Source organism: Carettochelys insculpta, chromosome 16, assembly GCF_033958435.1.
Source record: "Carettochelys insculpta isolate YL-2023 chromosome 16, ASM3395843v1, whole genome shotgun sequence".
NCBI lineage: Eukaryota > Metazoa > Chordata > Testudines > Carettochelyidae > Carettochelys > Carettochelys insculpta.
In genome coordinates, this window is record NC_134152.1 from 37,565,019 (window position 1) to 37,581,511 (window position 16,493).

At 54.1% G+C, this 16,493-nt stretch overlaps 1 protein-coding gene across 1 annotated transcript in view; it reads left to right on the forward strand.

Annotated features, from left to right (window-relative positions):
- Window positions 1–15,823, forward strand: part of CACNG3 (calcium voltage-gated channel auxiliary subunit gamma 3) — a 71,853-nt gene extending 56,030 nt beyond the window's left edge. Inside the window, exons 2-4 of the mRNA XM_075010811.1 lie at window positions 9,379–9,462; window positions 12,283–12,423; window positions 15,312–15,823. Coding sequence (XP_074866912.1) covers window positions 9,379–9,462; window positions 12,283–12,423; window positions 15,312–15,823 — 737 coding nt within the window. The remainder of the gene's footprint in view (window positions 1–9,378; window positions 9,463–12,282; window positions 12,424–15,311) is intronic.
- Window positions 15,824–16,493: the final 670 nt, after the last annotated feature.

Genomic DNA, 16,493 nt, shown 5'->3' on the forward strand with positions numbered 1-16,493 from the left:
AGGGGAGAGAACTGCGATGCCCAAAGCATTTGCTGTCCTGCGACTACCTGTGGAGGCCAGGGAAGGGACATGCGCTGCTTCCTGTACCAGCGTGGGGACCTAAGAGCTGACAGAGGGACTCAGATGCTATCCCACCCTCCTGTGGTTGGCAGTGGCCCAGGCCAGCTCCTTCAGGGAAAGAAGTCTGACCCCCCACAGCTTCAGGAGGTGCATTCTCTGCCCCAACATGAGGGCTAATGCCCTGAAGCCGGAGGCATCACATCCCTGCCTCCATGGCTCTTGGCCTCACTAAGAATAACTCAGGATCGTCTTCAGCACCACAGACCAGACCAGTCCCTTTCTGAGGCTTGTTAGATTCTTGGGTTATTTCTTCTGGACACGCAATAAGAAAGCAGCTCCTTTGTATGTTACCATTCCCCAAACACATCCATCACAGGTGCTAACATACCCGATGTGCCAAAGCGCATGAGCCATCATGGACGTGAAACATCATGGGAAGCCAAGTGGGATAGACCTCCCCTCCAGCCTCGCTCCCCACACCCCATTCTGTGTCCTTTGGCTAGTCGCTGATCAGGCACCTCTAAGGAGCCAGACAGGGCTGCCCACGGCAAGTAGGGAGACTGTCTGTCCCATTTTGAGCAGGACAGCCCCTCATTTCAGGCTCCATCCTGGCATCCTGATTTATTTTGCCGAAGGGGCTAATTTCCCCATATTCTACTTTTTCCCGAGGATAGGTGGCTGCTGCCTGGTTCTGGCTCCCCGCGCCTGGGGGAGCCAGGAGCCGGACCTGCACCACGGAGCAGCTGGGAGAGCTGGGAGCCAAGAGATGGGAGCCAGACCAGTGCGGCGGCGTGGCTGTCACCCAGCTTTCCCCAGCTGGAGGAACCAAACAGGCATGACTGCCACCCGGCTACTCTGACTGGGAAGAGCTGAAAGTAGGGAGCAGGACCTGTGCAGCCACACAGCTGCCACCCAGCTGCCTGTGGCTGGGGGAAGCCAGGAGCTTCACTGGTGGGGTGGCAGTCCCGTTCCAGGCACCCCAAGTCATGGCAGCCTGACTCTGGTGTAGGGTGACAATCCGTCACACTTTGATCAGGAAGGCATCTTCCCCAGTGCTCCATATTTGGCCAGAGAACATAGGGTCAACCTAACAGCAAGGCCCAGCCATGCACTGACCGTGGCTTTCCAGGAGAACTTCGAAAGAGACCAAACCCTGGGAAACTTCCTATTCTCCTTGGCATGCTGTGCTGATGGACTGCCGTCAGCTCTGAACCTCTCTCCCACGTCGTATCAAGCACCAGCGGTTTTTCTCTCTAATCAGATAACGAACGCTGGCCCCGTGACCCCGCCCCGGAGTTCGTTACAGATGGAGGTGTTCCACGCACGAGTGAGTCAGTGCATTTGGAGGAAAAAAATCCTGTAAAGCTCCACACGCTCTCTTCTAATAGGTGCTTTCCAGCCATTAAAAGGCACGAAGGGCAGATCTATACGGAGCAGCGCAGAGCTCAGGCTTCTCTCTTGGAGATGCACATGAAGCCAAATGGTCTTGAAGGAGGCACCGGGAAGGTTATGAATTGATTTCCAAGTGCAGCCCCTGTAACACAGTCTCATTGATTGCAGGAACCTTGTTTCTTAATCAGCAGCAAAGAGTCGTCTCTCTGTTTGAGCCAGGTAGGAACTGCTGACTGGTGATGTGTTCTACCACTTTGCACATGGCCCGGGTGTTTCTGAGTGCATGTGTGTGGCAGAGGGGTGTGCAGTATGGGTCTGGGTGTACCTGGGGAGTCGGTGTGTGCTGATGCAGTGTGCGTGACTGGGAGCTGGGAGCTGTATTCATGTTCTGGGTCAGAACGGGTTTATACTGGTGGTGCTGGTAGTGTTTGTGTATTCTGGGGCTGGGCCTGCGTGTGTATGAGTCAGAGTGCAGATTGCACAGGTGTCAAAGGGATTACAGGTTCCTGGAATTTACTCCTAAATTGAGATTCCGTCTGTTTCGGACAACCTGCATTGCATTTGAATGTGTGAAATCTGGGCTCCGTGGCAGAACAGTGATTGCTCAGGTAGTCCTACGGTATAGTTTTGGTCCCTGATTGGGCCAGTGCCTAGACTTACACATATAACACGTGGGATCAGCAAACACATGCACCTGTGGCCCTAGCACTGGCCTTCTGTGAGTGGTCATGCCAGACAACCATAATGGTACAATCTGCCCCGAGGCGCATGCCCCACGGGACGCACACCCAGGCACAGCGAATGCACTAAGAGCCGTGCTCAGCAAAGTCCTTTGAACATGACTGGCCACCAAGGATCCATCTAGCCCAGTGCCCTGTCTCTGATAGAGGCCAACCCAGTGCTTCAGAGAGAAAGCGCAGAACAGAAGAGCTGTGAAGAGATCCGTCCCACCGTGCCATCCCAGCACCTGTCAGTCAGAGATCTGGGGACAGCTGAAGCCTGGGGCTTCATCCCTGACCGCTTTGACCTGTCATCCAGGAAAGCAGCTGGTTCTTTTTTGGAAGCAGTTACACGTCTGGCTGTCACAACATCCCCCAGCAAGGAGTTCCACAGGTGGATGGTGCACTGTGTGAGGAAGTACTTGGTTTTAAACCTGCTGCCTGTTCATTCCAGGGGATGAGCCCAGGTCCTGGTGTTGTGAGACGGGGTGCATAACACACTCCTTGTTCATTTCTCCACAACAGTCACGATTTTCTAGATGTTTATTCTAACTTTCCTTAGTTGTCTCTTTTTCAAGCTGATCAGTCACAGTCTTTTTAGTCGCTCCTCTTCTGGCAGCTGTTCCAGAGCCCTCCTCCCACCCCCCAAAAGCAGCATGGGAGTATGCCTGGGGGCCAGATGACTTGCCTGGCCACTGGCCACTGGCCACTGTCCCAGGTTGATGGAGGGCTACGTTCTGAATGTAACTCTTGGGTGTAGTAAATCCCAGCTCATGCAGGTCTCCAGAGCCTGTGACCAGGGCTCAGCCACCTCTGCTGCACTGAGCTCTCCCAGGGGCACGTCGAAAGCACAGCCTGCTTCATCTCCTCCTCTGCAGCCCACACAAGGAATCGCGTCTCCCCACTGGCCACACTCACAGCTCAGCTCTTCCTTTGCAACCCCACGGGGGAAGGGACGTGGCCAACTGCCTGTCCGCTGCTGCGGCAGTGAGAAAGGCAACGACAGACCCTAGTCTCGTCTACCAGTGTTAGCAGGTGGATGGAGCCTGTCTCAAGCCTTCGCTGAACAGCTGGGGCCGCTTAGGCTGTGCCTGCCTTTGTGCCCAGGTCATCAGGCAGGGCTGGTGCTCCGTAATCAGATCAGAGCACTGGGCTGCCGGCGGTTCCCTCTCAGTCCAGTCCCACGCCTGGAGAGGGGGAAGGTCTGGGCCTGGCAGGGAGGACAAGACTGAGCCAAGGGCTGTGCAGTCAAGGCAACTAAAACGATGAGGGAGTTGAAACAGGTCCTATATGAAGAGAGATTGAAGAGACTAGGACATTTTCAGCTTAGAAAAGAGGAGACTGGGGGGAATATTGCAGAGGTCTGTAAAATCATGAGCAGTGTGGAGAGAGTGAATAAGGAAGAGTCATTTACTTGTTCCCATAATATAAGAACTCAGGGTCACCAAATGAAATTAATGGGCAGCAGGTTTAAAACACAAGGAAACTCTTCACACAGCGCAAGGTCAAACTGTGAACCTCCTGGCCAGAGGAGGTTGTGAAGGCTGGGACTGTCGCAGGGTTTTAAAAAGAGCTAGATAAATTCATGGAGGTTAGGTCCATTAATAGCTATGAGCCAGGATGGGTAGTCAGAGGCTGGAAATAGATGGCAGGAGAGAGATCTCATGATCATGACCTGTTTGGTCCACTCCCTCTGGGGCACCTGGCATTGGCCACTGTCAGAAGACAGGACACTGGGCTGGATGGGCCTTTGCTCTGACCCAGTCTGGCTGGTCTTACGTTCTTAAGTTTGGTGCAAGCCAGAAGGAACCCAAATATCTCTGCATTTTCCCTGTCTTTGTGGCCTCCAGAAGCCATGGATGGGGGCTGAGCTATTGGGAGCTCTGGTCTCCTTGCTCCGCGTCTATCATCTAGCAACCAAGATGATGCAAGAGTGGACCTCACTTCCCAGCACCCAAGGCACAGCTGATGGCAGCGAAGAAGGAAACATAAGCAGGGCTGTAATCAAAGAGCCCGGCAGACAATAGCCTGGGCAGAAACCTCCCCAGTGGTGCAGCTGTATGGTGCACGTTTGGACTGGAGTCCAAGGGTGGGGGCTGTGTTTGGAATGTGTTTGGCCTGGAGGCCTACTAGGTTGGGCTGTACTGAAGGGGCCTGCAGCAAAATAAATGACTATCTGCTGCAAATCCATTTGTACACAGAGGGCGGGGAAGGGGTTGTTTTTTAACATTGCTGCTCTTATCCTGACATTTACTGGCTGGTTGTTATGATTATTTATACTTAGGCCCCAAGTGAGCTCAGGCCCTATTGTGTGGTGCACTGTTCAGCCACACCTCGGGAGACAGGCCATGCCCTGGGGAGCTTAGAATAGAAACAGCAAGGGGCAAAGGAAACAGAAACACAGTGAGAGGGACTTTGCCAAGGTCACCCAGTAGGTCAGTGGCACAGCCAAGAGTAGACTCCAGCTCTCCTGACACCCAGGCCAGCATCCTACCTACTAGACAATGCTGCCTCTGGTGTGCATAGACCATGCCATAAATGCACTTGTGATTGCCATGGCCTACAGGTCGGAGCACAGGACCGGCCACCAGGAACACCTGTGTTCTGATGTGGTCTCTGTTACGGACCCGTCCAAGAGCGCTTGGGTAAGCCCTGCTCCATGCCTCAGTTTCCCCGTTTACAAGAACGGTGCTAATAACAGTGCCCTGCAGGAGAGGGGGTGCGGTGCAGTTTCCTGTGTAATGTTTGCATGGTGCTTTGGACACAAGCGCTATGTTTTCTTGCTGTAGTGACCACAGTCACGTGGGCAGGAACTGGTGCAGAGTCGCTGAATCATTGTGGCTCCGGGGTCTCTCCGAGTCGTGTCTCATAAGTGAATCTTGCCTGCATGGCCAGCGCGGGACGGGCAGCATGTAAGTTCCTGCAGTGTAGCAGGTGCTGACACTGCATTCATCCACACAGACAAGCCAATGGTGGTGACTGGCCATAGCCAGGCCTTTTAGTGCCTTCAGTTTCTCCCTGTGGTATCTCACACCAGCAGCACACAGCACAGTGCTCTGCTCAGCCAGCACGTTCTACATTGAGCACCTGAGCAGCCCCAGGTCATTTCAATGAGACAACTTAAAAGTAAGCACAGACTTGGGTGCAATGCTGGACTGGGATGCTTCCAGCAACCCACATCTCCACAAACCTCTGTGGCTGCAAATATTAAGAGCCAGTCTAGAGTTTGGCCAGAGAAGGGCCATTGCATTTGCTGGAGGGGTCTGGCATTGCAAAACCTGGTTTCTTAGAGATCTGGAGTGAAGCCCCCACATTTCAATATACTCTGCAAAAGAGAATAGAACCTTAGATCACAGGTAAAAGACCCTGCAGAGCCTGGGGTCCCTCATCATGGGGCAATTTGCCTGGTGGGCTGCCCAGAGTCCTGAACCAAGGAAGTCATGGAGTGTCCAGCAGCCCATCAGGTACACTGCTGAGGAGCTGGACAGGCAAGCTGGCCTGAAATCAGTCAGGTTCCCAAAGACATTGTGCCTGGTGAGTTGTGAAACCATTTGGGGTTGAAGAGAACTTAGCTGAAATCAGGCTGTCCCTGTGAAACATTTTCATCTTGACAAATCTGTGAATTCCAATGAAGAAAGTTTGACAGATTTTTTCCAGCCAGCTGGGTGAGGCTCCTGGCTTCACTTATGTTGCTATTAGCTGGATTCTCATCTGTGGCCTGATCAGTTAAACATTTGCTCAAACCAGCAATGTCACTTGGGGCTGTGAAAAACGTCACGCCGTGTGACACCCAGCCCCATGGCCAGGGCAAAGGAAGAATTCTCCTATCAGCATAGCTCTCACAGAGCAGGTTTAACTCCGCTGCTGGGAGACGCCCTTCCAACGATGTTGGAAGCATCCTCACAAGGGCATCACAGGGCTCAGGAGCAGGGCCGAGCCCTAGCACCTTGCAGTGTTGACATCCCCTGTGCGACTGAGATCCAAATCTGTTCCACAAGACCTTTCTTCTGGCTTTTTTTTCCCACAGCCCTGGTTGAAATCCAGCCAGCGCGCTGGTGTCTTTGACATTCCCAGCCACTGTCCCATGACACCAAGGCCAGTGGCATGGGGAAGCTGCCAGGAATGGAGTGTTTGCAGGACCTTTGGCTTGTTTAGAGTCTCACTGGATTTCTCTGCACCAAAAAAAATTTGTAATTTAGGCAAAGATTTGGCACAGACCTTATTTTATTCAAACAGGTGCCCATGTGCCCCTAGCAGACATATGCTGCAGGTCAGTAGCGAGGGCAAAGAGGCCATGCTGTGAGGAACCCCAAAGGACTGAGCTGTCTGAAAGCTCTTGTGCCTCAGGGCATCAGCCGCTGCTTGGAGGCTGGCATCTCTGTTAGGCTCCTGGCAGAGCAGTCCAGAGCTGAGCCTGGACAGAGATGGTGCTAACTGCCCAGAATTGGACAGGCACAGCCTGTGAGCAGATGGTCGGGACAGTGTTCCCAGGAGGTCACAAATGGGCTCATAGCTTGCAGGGTTTCTAGTCAAATGAGAGACTTTGGAGCTGATGGGCTGGGAGGGTTTTATCTCCAGACACCTTGAATGAGTCACCATCCAAAAGCAATTGAGGACTTTGCCCTGTGACGGTGGGCAGGGAGCACAAACCGGTGCCCATCCTGCTCTGCATGACAGCTGAAGAAGTGGGTCTGTCCCACGAAAGCTCACCTAATAAATTATTTTGTTAGTTTTCAAAGTGCTACTTTACTGCTTTTTTGCTCTGTATGAGCTCAACTGAAGAAGATGGATGTTCACTCCTGCCTCCCTGGCTCCCAGGCTGTGTTACCGCCGGAACAGCATGGCTCACGTTGGCTGGCGGAGAGACCAGGGCATCTGCATGTCACATGTGGGGGAAAGTGAGACTCAGTTGAATGCTGGCCCAAGGCAGGCAGTATAGCATTGCTGAATAATAACAGGGCGGGGAATAGTTCCCTGCACAACAGTGCATTCGCCATGCAGCACGGCTGGCTAGCCAGCGGGCAAACTGCCCAGAGTAGATCCATTACACCTGCCACCTGAACCCCTGAGGCTAGCGGTAAAGACAACAGGGCCCTCGGCTAGGGAAAGAAGTACAGCTTAGTGCACCTGTCGATAGCCCAGCACAGGGGCACTGGAACAATTTGTACAGTGATGATGGTGCTGAGAGCTGTTGAACCAAACTGTACAGCTGCTTATGATGCAAACCACTTCAAGTTGGCGCAGAGGGTGGCAGGACCACCCGCTGGTCTCAGCCAGCACCTGTGTCCCAGCGTGCCTTGCAGGTTCATGAAAAGAACTGCTTCTATTTCCCCACTGGGGATGGAACACTCAGCCCACCATGATCCCACCCAAGGGCATCAGGAAAGCGTGAGCCAGGAAGTATGTAAGCATGCAGTACCCAGTGACGCTTGCAGAGGATTAGATGTTCCCAGAGTGACCTGCCCAGAGACAGCAACTTTCTCCAAAGGCCTTGGTCTGACTCAAGCTGTGGTCAGTAATGACCAAGCAGTAGATGATCACTGACCACGAATGGTAGCTGGTGGCCAACAGGCCTTCCTCTCGCTGGGGGCATCTCTGTTTAATGTCAGAGAGTGATTCATTCTGATGCTCACTTCACCATGCCCAGGAGCACGCGTTCCCACTGACTGGCCCCAGCCTCAGGGAAACAAACCGTGGAGCTCTTGGGTTCTCTGCTGCTCAGATGTGACCCTGTGCATGTTGGGCTGGTGAGGAGGTGATGAAGGGTCACATCTAAAGCCAAGGGGGGAAACCGGGGCACTTTACACATGTCAGTCTTCTCTGCAGATACAGGTAGGTCACAGCAGTGTCCATGGCAGTGACCAGGCAATGTGAATTCAGGGATATTGAGCACAGCTTAGCAAACCCTACCCAACAGCACAGCACTCCAGCCCTTGGGGTCCATGGGACAGTGAAAGGCCTCAGTTCTGACCTTCACACCAGAGTGCAAGGGAAGGGCTGGACGTCACAAGACCAGTGGGGCAGCACTGGCCTTATGGGACTGTGGCTGCCTGTGATGAGCAGATATGGGTGTCATGACCCAGAGCACCAGCTCTGAGCTGCTCCAGTGTCCGCATTTGGATCCGAGTCAGTGGGGACTTGTGCAGCATACAGAGAGCTGGAAAACCCCCAGCACTGGGAGGTTGGGTGCCTTTCCCACTGGTTGCATCCCCCAGGGTGGGGAGAGCCAGGAATCAGTGAGCCTATTGGAAGCAGGATGGGAACCTGGGGAGCCTTTGAGTGTTCATGGTGCTGATGACAGAAAGCAAGTGCCACTTTTAACCTTCAGCCTTTTCTCATCTGCAAGATTCCTGAGTGCCAGTACTAACTCCTGCCCTGGTTAGGTCCAAGGCTCTGCGCTGGGTGCTCCAGAGGTTAACTGGCACACAACTTTATTTCCTGGAAGGCTTGAGGCTTACTAAGGAGTGCTCAGTATATACAGCTCAGCAACATACAGTTAAGAATTGCCAGTGGATGGAGCTGTTTGCGTGGACCCCCTCAAACCTGGGTCCGTGGCCAGTGACCAGTGGCCTGTGCAAGGTCCTCAGTGCTTCATGAATCCTCTTCTAGAGATTCCAATGCACAGAATTCCACTAGGGACTCACCAGTGTCACAGCACAGCCCCCACCTGCGCAGTGGCTGTTAGCTGACCCACAGCTGGTCCATGGGATGTGGTTATGAAGTGAGGGCATTATTAAGGTGAAGGTTTTCCAAGGTAGCCAAGAGATGTTGCTGTTTGGAACCCACCATGCTGTTTGTCTTGGGAAACAACCACAATCCCAACCGTACCAGGGATTCCCAAGAGGTACTGTGGCCTGGTGGCCAGTGCAGTGCATCAGTCGCCTGCCCCATGGACCGAAGCCCTTGAAAGCCAGATCTTGGGGAATGCCCCCAAACCAAGCCCTGCAGGGAGGGAACTAGTGTCAAACCCTTGGACACCAGACACCAAGGCAGCTCTGGAGCCTGGTTCCCAGGGTCACTCTGCTTCTGGTTTTAGACCCCAACGGAAGCCAGCCAGGTGGCAGCTGTGAGTAGCAGGGAGGTTGCTGTGTGGCCCTTCTGCTGCACCTTGTCTGCTCATCCCCAGTGTGGGTCCCAAGCCCTCCTTGAGCCAACTGGAGAGCTCTTGAACACCACTGATGCGTCCGATGGGTTTGTGTTTCCATAGGAACGTTCCGAGGAGTGTGTAAAAAGATCGACCATTTCCCAGAAGATGCAGATTATGAGCAGGACACGGCTGAGTACCTCCTACGTAAGTCTGTGTCTACACTCGGCTTATTCTGGCCCGTTGCATTGCTGCCTGTTATCTCCTGGTGCACATTCAGACCCCCTCCCGGGTGAGTGCAGCGGCTGTCAGCATCTCGAGAGCAAACACACAAGCTGCTCATGTTCTCACGCTCCAAAATGTCCCCTCCCTCCCTGAATTCTGGCCGGCCCCTGGACACACTCTGGCTCCAGTTCTGCCTCTCCCCACCTTTGCTGCCCCCTGGGATGCCCATATCTGGCCAGCAGTTGTGCTTTCTGCTGCTTCAACCAACCCCCACAGGTACTTGCTCTTTGACTGTAGAGGCAAAGCAGTAAAGGTCCCTCTGTGTTTCGTGGCTCCCTGGCCAGTGGCAATGGCACCTGGTTAGGATAATGATCCTACATGTGATGAGCATGTTTAAATGTCTTTCTCCCCTGCCCCCTTGCAAATCTGTCCTGAACTCCCACCCCTGCCTGGACCCAGTCCTGTGAGATGCCCAGTACCCTCAGCTCCCGGGGAGCCTGCAGCTGGAGCCACGGTGGGAGTGAGGTCCTTGTGATGTTGCTGTGAGAGGGTTGATTTCTTTGACAATGATTCCACTCCATTGTGCCCTGCGTTTCCGCAGCCAGCTCTGGAAATCGTTGGCATTCAATAAGGTGCAGAGCTGAAGCCTCTGACATGTCTTCTGCCAGCAGCAGTCAGTTGCAAGTAGATTGAATGAAAATAGACCTGGCAGACCTCCCAGGAAAGGCAGGGCCCTCCAGCTTCCTGGGGTGCTCTGTCTGTTCACCTAAGCAGGAAATCCAGCAGCTGAACAGGTGTTTATGTGAAAGTGACATAATGGTGGATGTGGGCCAGATTCTGAGAGAAGCAGATATATCCCTTTTACACCTCCAGGAATGCGTGTGCATGCAGACCTGGAAACACCAATGTGCAAGAGGACAAAGATGCGTTACACACTCACCGATAGATATGCGCCTACGCGTGCAAATAAACGTGGTACCCATGCGCACACACCACAAACACTCATGCTCACTCACACAGGCACCCACAAGCATGCACAGTGGCACGTGTACATATACACCACACACCTGCAAACCTGCAGTGCAAGCACGAGCACATGAACGCACACAAGCAAACCCAAAGCAGCACTGCAGGAGGTGCTTGAGCGGCCACTTGGGAGGGAATCGAATGCAACCCAGCTGACAGGCAGAGTTTTGTGTTTCTATTGGTGGTGCGCATTCACACATGCCTCAGTGCACATAAGAAATTTATTCCAGACGTGGAAGGAAGTGATTGGAGGGAACATTGCCCAGGAGGCAAATAACAAGAACCAGATTCTGTGCATTTTAAAATCTGACTTTTGAGATAAGTTCATTCTATAAGGCCTCTGCCTCATGATGCTGACTGGTCCTGGTTGGTACTGCTGGCTCCTGCTCCCTAAAGTAGGGCCTGTGGTTGCCAGTCTGCAGAGCTATTCCAAAGACAGATAGAAGCTGGGGAGGCTGGCACAGAGGAAGGCTTGTGCAGTAACCGAGGTAGGAGTGGGCTGGGTTTGTCCTTGAGGGCAGAAGCTGGGCCTTGCTGTGTTAATGACCTTAGGCCCTGATCCTGCAGATCTTGGCCTTGTGTTATTGTTAGAGACCTTGTAAGAGACCCTTGGGGGCTAGAGCCTGAGTAACGCTCCTGTCCCTTTCTGCTGTTCAAGCTGGGCAAAGGAACAGATTCTCCACATACTTAGCCTTGCAGAGGGGAACTTGTCTTTGGCATAAACCTGGTGGAGTCAGTCCCTGTGCCAGCTGACCCCACCAGACCACAGCAAGGGAAGTGTGTCCGGAGATGGGGTGTTCTGGGGGAAAGTGAGCCTCCATTGCCCTGAGCACCCTTATGGGTATAAGTCAGAGCAACTTCGAGGCTGAGCTAACTCACGCCAGACTGCCAAAGAGTCGTAAGCAGCTCAATTCACCTTCAGTCTGCCCAGTTTTTCACTGGACTGACTGTCTAGCTCCTAAGCACGTACAATTAAAATCAGTGGGAGCCGAGGGCGGAAAAAATCAAATGCGCAAACACAAAATGAGGGATGAGCTGGGTTGCAGAGCTGCAGGACAGTTTTGGTGGATGACAAAGTGAGGAGGAGTCAATAGTGTGATGGATCTGGGAGAAGGGCTAGTAACACTTGGGGGCAAACTAACCAAGAGGAGGAAATTACCCTGCACCGCTCAGCATGGGGGAGCCTCAGCTGGGAAGTTGTGTCCCCTTTCGGGCAGCCCATGGTAGGAAAGATGTGGACAAACTGGAGAGAGTGCAGAGGAGAGCAACGCAAACGAGAAAAGGGTTGGGAAACCTGAGCCGGGGGAATGGTTAAAGAGAAGGGACAGCTTCAGCCTTGAGCAGCGAAGGCTGGGCCAGGCCCTGGTAACAGTCTCCAGATCTAAAGAGGACGGCAAGCAGCTGCTCTCCACGTCAACACAAGGGTGGCCAAGAAGGGGGACGGGGTTAGAGATTATGGAAAACGAAGCATTAGGGTGGTTAACTTCTGGAACGGGCTCCAGGGGAGGTGGAATCCCATCGCTAGAGGTGTTTAAGAGCATGTTGGACAGACACCCGATGGGGAAGGTGGAGGCTGTCTTGGGCCTGCCTCCGGATGTCCAAGTCCCTTCCAGCCCAGCGTTTCTCTGACGTTTGGATCCTTGCCATTGATTTTAAGGGTGTGGTTTGAACCCGCCACCAGCCTCCCGCTCACTCAGCGGTGGCTGCATTTCTTCAGGGCCTCGGTTGAGCCTGCGAATGGGACTGACTGGGCCCTTCTCCTCTTCCCCCGACTAGGTGCTGTGAGAGCATCCAGCATCTTCCCCATCCTAAGCGTGGCCTTGTTGTTCTTCGGGGGCCTGTGCGTGGCCGCCAGCGAATTCTACAAGAGCAAACACAACGTGATTCTCAGTGCTGGGATCTTCTTTGTTTCAGCGGGTAAGTGCATGCGCACGTCACAGCTGCTTGGGCTTTGTGTGGCTCTAGTCCTGAGGGGAGCAAGGAGGAGAATAAGGGGGCTAGAAGAGCAGTGGGTAGTTGTGTATGTGGTGATGAGTGAAGGGCAGGGTGGGAGGTATTTAAAGGCATAAATAAACTAGAGACACTACCGCTGTTGTGTTCCCAGCTGGCCATGGGCCGACCATCACTGGAGGGCAATTGCTAAGGCCTTCAGGTCGAAATGGGCCTGAGGGAGGGAACTGAAGGGAGGGGGAGGCTGCAGCGTTACAAGTCTGTTGGGGTTGGGGGCGTCCATGCATAGGAGGTGCGCCTGGAGACTCCCATCTTGCCCAGTGAGAGACTCCTGGAGACCAGGGCTGAGGCACACAGGGACACGCTGGGCTAGGCATTCCCTTCTGGTTCTGCCTCTCTCCAGACAACCACGGAGCTCCAAGAAATTCAGGGCTGGATCCATTCAGACCTCAGCAAAGTCATTGGCCTTCTATCCCCAGGGCAGGGCAGGGCAGACCAAGTGTCAAACCAGTACTACACCCTCGCCCAGGCAGCCCAAATGCGGGGTGCATCTGCTCTGAGGAGAGGCAGCCCCCCATCCCCGATGAGGCAGCCAGATAACAGGTTTTGCAGCGAGGTCACCCTCAGTCATCCTGCACCAATGTCGGCTCACTGCTGGCCTTGTCTGGATCTGAGCCACTGACACAGAGGTGAGACGCCACGTCCTCAGTGCCGAGGTGTCCTTTATGGGCCAGCCCAAAAGCAGCTGCTGGGGACTCAACCAATCAGGTTCTGCAGAAATCTAAAAGGGCTCTGTGGAAAGGACTCTGCGTGTTTATGAGGCTGGGCAGGATCGTTTCCCTGGGGCTGGGTTTAACCTATCCCTAGACCTTCAGGAGAGGCTTTAAAAACATGACCCAAAGGATCTCATTCTCCATGCAGGACTCTAGGGCACTGCCCAAGAGGCTGGTTGGTACAACACGGGCCACATTTCCCACTGCTCTTAGCATTCTCGAGGGTACAGCTGTGTTGCACAGCAGAACCCAGGGCATCAAGCCCCACAGATCAGGTCAATGGACTCAGGCTCATGCTGGAGGGCTACAAACAACCATATAAATGTTCCCACTTGGGCTGGCCCCTGTGCTCTGGGAGGGGCCTGGGCTCTGGCTGGCCCCAATGGGAGCGTGTGTGCTGCTATTTTTAATCCTGCAGCTCAGCCTGGTGAGTCTGAGTCAGTGGAGCCAGGCTCAGGCTCAGCACCACAGGGCTCAGCTCCCAGGTAGGCACCGAAGCAGGCAGCTTTTCAGAAGAGATCAGCTGAGCCCCCTTGAAACCCAATGTGAATGCCAAGGCCATGAGGCAGGTGCCATCTCCCAAGCAGAATGAGACACGTCCCTGTGGGACCCTTCACCTCCGGGCGTCATGGCTCCTGACACTTGAGCTGATTATTTTCTGACAATGTCTCTTTGTCTCAAGGGGAAGTTTAGGGGTTTTTTTACTTCCTCCAAAGAGACAAATCAGTTGCCTTCCTTTGGCTGACAGGCACATGCGATGTAGGTGGGAAACCAACAGACAGAGCACAATCGGTTCATTAAGCAAATCCGAATGCAAATGACCCAGCCTCACTCCAGTGCCTGACAGAACCACGCCTGCTCTGCCAGGAGGGCAAAACTGGCTGAGCTCCCCTCTGGACCATCCAGACTGACTAGAAATTAAAAGGACGAGAACTGTTATTGCTGCACGTTGGGGTCAGAAAAGTCTCACGCTCCGTGTGCTCGTTGTGCTGAGCTCCCCGAGGGCCAGAGGAGTCGCACGCCTCCATGGTGACCTGTAGGAGGCGCAGTGGCGCCTAGGTCCCCAGCAGCAGGGCTGGTTCTTGCTGTTAAGCAGCTCGCTGGGGAAGAGTCTTCTTGCGGAGAGGTCTGCACTGCAGGCGAGGAGGGGCTTCCCAGCGCAGGTCGGCAGCCACAGTCCTGCTCAGCTCAAGCCAGCACACTGACAGGAGCCGCACTGCCCAGGGCAGCAGCTAGTCCCCCTGAGTTGTGCCCAGGGGTTCAAGGCAGGTCTGTTCTCAGGAAGCTGGCCCCACCCCCAGTGTGCCATCACTAGCTAGGCTGCAGGTGCTGCTCGAGCAAACCCAGAGTGTCTGTCCAGCCACACTGGGACGCACTCCCCCAGCTGCAGAGTAGGCATGCCCCGTGCCTGACTGGCTCCTCTTGTGGAAAACAGGCTGGATGAACTGGGGAGAACTCCCAGATGCTTCGCAGGGTGCACTGCATGTCCCTGGGGAGGCAGCCCCGAGGGAGCAGACGTAGCTTTGAGGATCTCAGAATCGAGAAATCCCGAGGTGCAGGAAGATGAACTAACACACCTGTCACCAGTCCCAGGCCTCTGGATTTGTGACAGGCCAGAGCCTGAATGTCAGAGACCAGAAATAATCCTGAGGAGAGACGGGGAAGTCTCACAACCCACTCTCTGCTCGGTGTTTGTGGTGTGCGCATGCTGTGAAATGCCCCAGCCCCAGAGCACGAATGGGGCTTTCATATCGGACTGCCTGCCTGGGGTCTGGCCAGTGGCAGGCCTAGGGCTACAATGCCATTTTGAGACACAGTCTGAGGTTTCCAGACAGGTTTTGGTTCCAGCTCAGGTGCTTTGATGAAATGAATTGTGGTGAGGCCTCCACGTCTGGGGAGTGACGGTCTGGCTGTGGTGTCGTCTCTCTCACCTCCCATCAAGTGACCAGGGAGCCAGTGCCTCAGAACCCTGCCATGGAAACACATCAACACTGGCCTGTCTCCAAAAATGCTTTGGGTTTGCTGGAAATACTTGGTCCCTGGTGCTGAGCTTCTCCTTCCCTCCCTCCCCCCCTCCCTCAGGTCTCAGTAACATCATCGGGATCATAGTCTACATCTCTGCGAATGCTGGCGACCCGGGGCAGAGCGACTCCAAGAAGAGCTACTCGTACGGCTGGTCCTTTTACTTTGGCGCCTTGTCCTTCATCATCGCCGAGATGGTGGGGGTGATTGCCGTGCACATGTACATCGAGAAGCACCGGCAGATCCGTGCCAAGTCCCACTCTGAGCTGCTGAAGAAGTCAGCCTTCTCTCGCCTCCCCACCTACCGGTACCGGTTCCGCAGGCGCTCCAGCTCCCGCTCCACGGAGCCCAGGTCCAGGGAGCTGTCTCCTGTCAGCAAAGGTTTTGGCACCATCCCCTCCACCGACATCTCCATGTTCACCCTCTCCAGAGATCCTTCCAAGGTGACCATGGGGACACTGCTCAACTCGGAGCGGGATCACACTTTTTTACAGATCCATAACTCCATCCCCAAAGAGTTTAAGGAGTCACTGCACAACAACCCAGCCAACAGACGAACCACACCGGTCTGAGCCAGCTCTCCCCGCAGGGCCCTCAGGCACTGGGCCAGCCAGGGAAGTAGAGAGGGTGTTTTGTCTGGCTGCATGACATGACCCTTGTGATGGTGTTCCCAGTGAAGCTCCATTTTTAAAAAACAAACTCAAGGGGCTCCCAGCCCCATCCCACCTCTGAAATGCCACATGCCAGGCCAGGCCAGGCCATTGGGCTTCTGGTTGAACTGTGTTTGGGCCCTGCCCTTTTCTCCATCTGTGGTTAGACAGGGACCTCAGCTTTGCTGTGACTCACTGGGAGGAAGTCCCCTGAGGACTGGCAGGCTGGTTTCCCATGGCCTCTGGGACAGTGACTTCTCAAAGTCGCCATTGCTCATGTTGCTCATAACCATCTCAGTGTTACCTTCGCTGTACGTCCCAATGACAACCTTGGAGACGGCCTTGTTTGTGAGAACCATTCATCTGATCGTTACCTTTATGCAAAATTGCCTACAAGTTCCGGGTCGGAAGCTAATGTAACGAGCGCTCGTGTTGTTTGAAACATTTTGCCGTCTCATGAAGAGTGGAGCGCTGGGGGCAGGGCTTCTCTCTGGCATTTCGTGCATGCATTAAATAGCTTGGAATCCAATTCCTTCACGTTGGGTTGGAAGGAACATCCATTGATTTTGGATGTGCTGTTTGGATGTGTGGG